This window comes from Octopus bimaculoides, chromosome 4 (genome assembly GCF_001194135.2).
Source record: "Octopus bimaculoides isolate UCB-OBI-ISO-001 chromosome 4, ASM119413v2, whole genome shotgun sequence".
NCBI lineage: Eukaryota > Metazoa > Mollusca > Cephalopoda > Octopoda > Octopodidae > Octopus > Octopus bimaculoides.
This window is the reverse complement of record NC_068984.1, coordinates 75,477,480-75,479,111: the sequence shown is the minus strand read 5'-3', so window position 1 is coordinate 75,479,111 and position 1,632 is coordinate 75,477,480. Positions and strand designations below refer to the sequence as shown.

Below are 1,632 nucleotides of genomic sequence, written 5' to 3'. Positions count from 1 at the left end.
ATAAAAAAGTATGTGTATATATATATATATATATATATATATATATATATATATACATACATACAATACCGGGGATGTCGAAAAAAAAACAAAAAACGATGAGCATGCTCTTGATTGAGTTGCGGCTCTGTTGTGCCTTCTTCACTCTTGGAGATAAAGGTCTCTTCCATTAAGACAACTACTGCTTCATCTCAGGGCCGTACCCGTAGACCCAACTCTCGTCACCGGGGATGATCCTCGACATAAAAGATGGATCATCGGAGGTACGCTGACGGAGATCATAATAGACTTTGATGCGATGTCCTTTCTGCTCAGTGGTCAGTAGGTAGGGGACAAACTTAGCAGAGAGAAGCTGCATGTTCAATTCGACGTAAGGATTGCCTGCAAGAGCAGACCAACGATCCTCATGCACAAGCTGATGAATTTTCTCCACATTTTCGGGGGTGACGCTCCTGGCAGATCTTCCAGATCGCGCATCGTCTTCCAGATCGCGCATCGTCTTCCAGGTACGTTCTTCCTCTTTTGAAGCGCTCGTGCCACTCGAAACATTGCGTAAGACCCATTGCCACGTCACCGTAAGCTTGCTGAAGCAGGCTCAATGTCTCTGTAGCAGACTTCACAAGTTTAACGCAAAATTTCACATTGGCTCTTTGTTTCAGCTTCCTGTCCATGACAAATCAAAGACTACAGCATACACGTTATCACAAAAACGCTAATTTCCTAACTTGTGAAGTAAACATAGCAATTTCAGTCGGCACGTTGACTCATGAAGCTCACTGCTAGTTCTCAATGCGCACGCATCGGTGTGCTGCCATCTGTTGGTGCGCTACAGAAGTAGACAGGGAACTTTCTAATATCGCCTTGTGTGTGTGTATGTGTGTATGTAATATATGTATGTATGTATGTATGTATGTATATACGTATGTACGTATGTATGTATGTATGTATGTATGTATGTATGTATGTATGTATGTGTGTGTGTGTGTGTAATAATGTATATTTGTCTGGAGATATCTCAACCGCTGCTTTTCTGGCGATTAGGGTCCCTGTCAGCATGTATGTATACAATTCTGTGCTATGACTGCAGCATTAGAGAGGTTAGCTCTTATTTCTAGCTATGTAGGTGTTTCTAACACTCTCAGTCATATTCAATAACGGTCACAGTTTTCCTTTTTTGGTACACATTGTTTACCGCTGCCTACATTAATTATATATGTATGTGTATATATATATATATATATAAATTATGAGTTAGAAGTTATGCAACCGTCTAAGGGTTAAATGTACCGGTAGGCACTGCTGGTGTATTACCTAACTATGTATAGGCCTCGCTATATATATATATATATAATATTCGTAGCCACTTTAACATGGCTGTCCGTTCGAGCGGTCTCTATTGCGATTTTTTAACCCCAAGAGGACATCTCCTCTATCTGGTTAACGACGCACAACTGCATCCGATAAAAGTACGAGCAGGGAAGGGAATTTAACAAACATCGTCTGACGATGTTTGTTAAATGGAACGAGACAAATGCAAATTTACTTCAAAAATAACAAACTGAAACAACTGTAAATGTTTTTAAATACAATTAAACTATCAACTTTTAATACCAATGATCAACTTCTAATTGT

The 1,632-nt window shown here is 39.6% G+C and overlaps 1 protein-coding gene across 1 annotated transcript; it reads right to left on the bottom strand.

Moving 5' to 3' along the window:
- Positions 1-178: 178 nt before the first annotated feature.
- LOC106869368 (uncharacterized) lies at positions 179-496 on the bottom strand. Its single transcript, XM_014915091.1, has one exon. It carries the CDS (start codon positions 494-496, stop codon positions 179-181), a length of 318 nt encoding a protein of 105 aa, XP_014770577.1.
- Between the last annotated feature and the right edge of the window lie 1,136 nt (positions 497-1,632).

Bases quoted from the DNA above. Each gene is read 5' to 3' on its own strand.
- LOC106869368 (XM_014915091.1), bottom strand. From the start codon at position 496: ATGCGCGATCTGGAAGACGATGCGCGATCTGGAAGATCTGCCAGGAGC.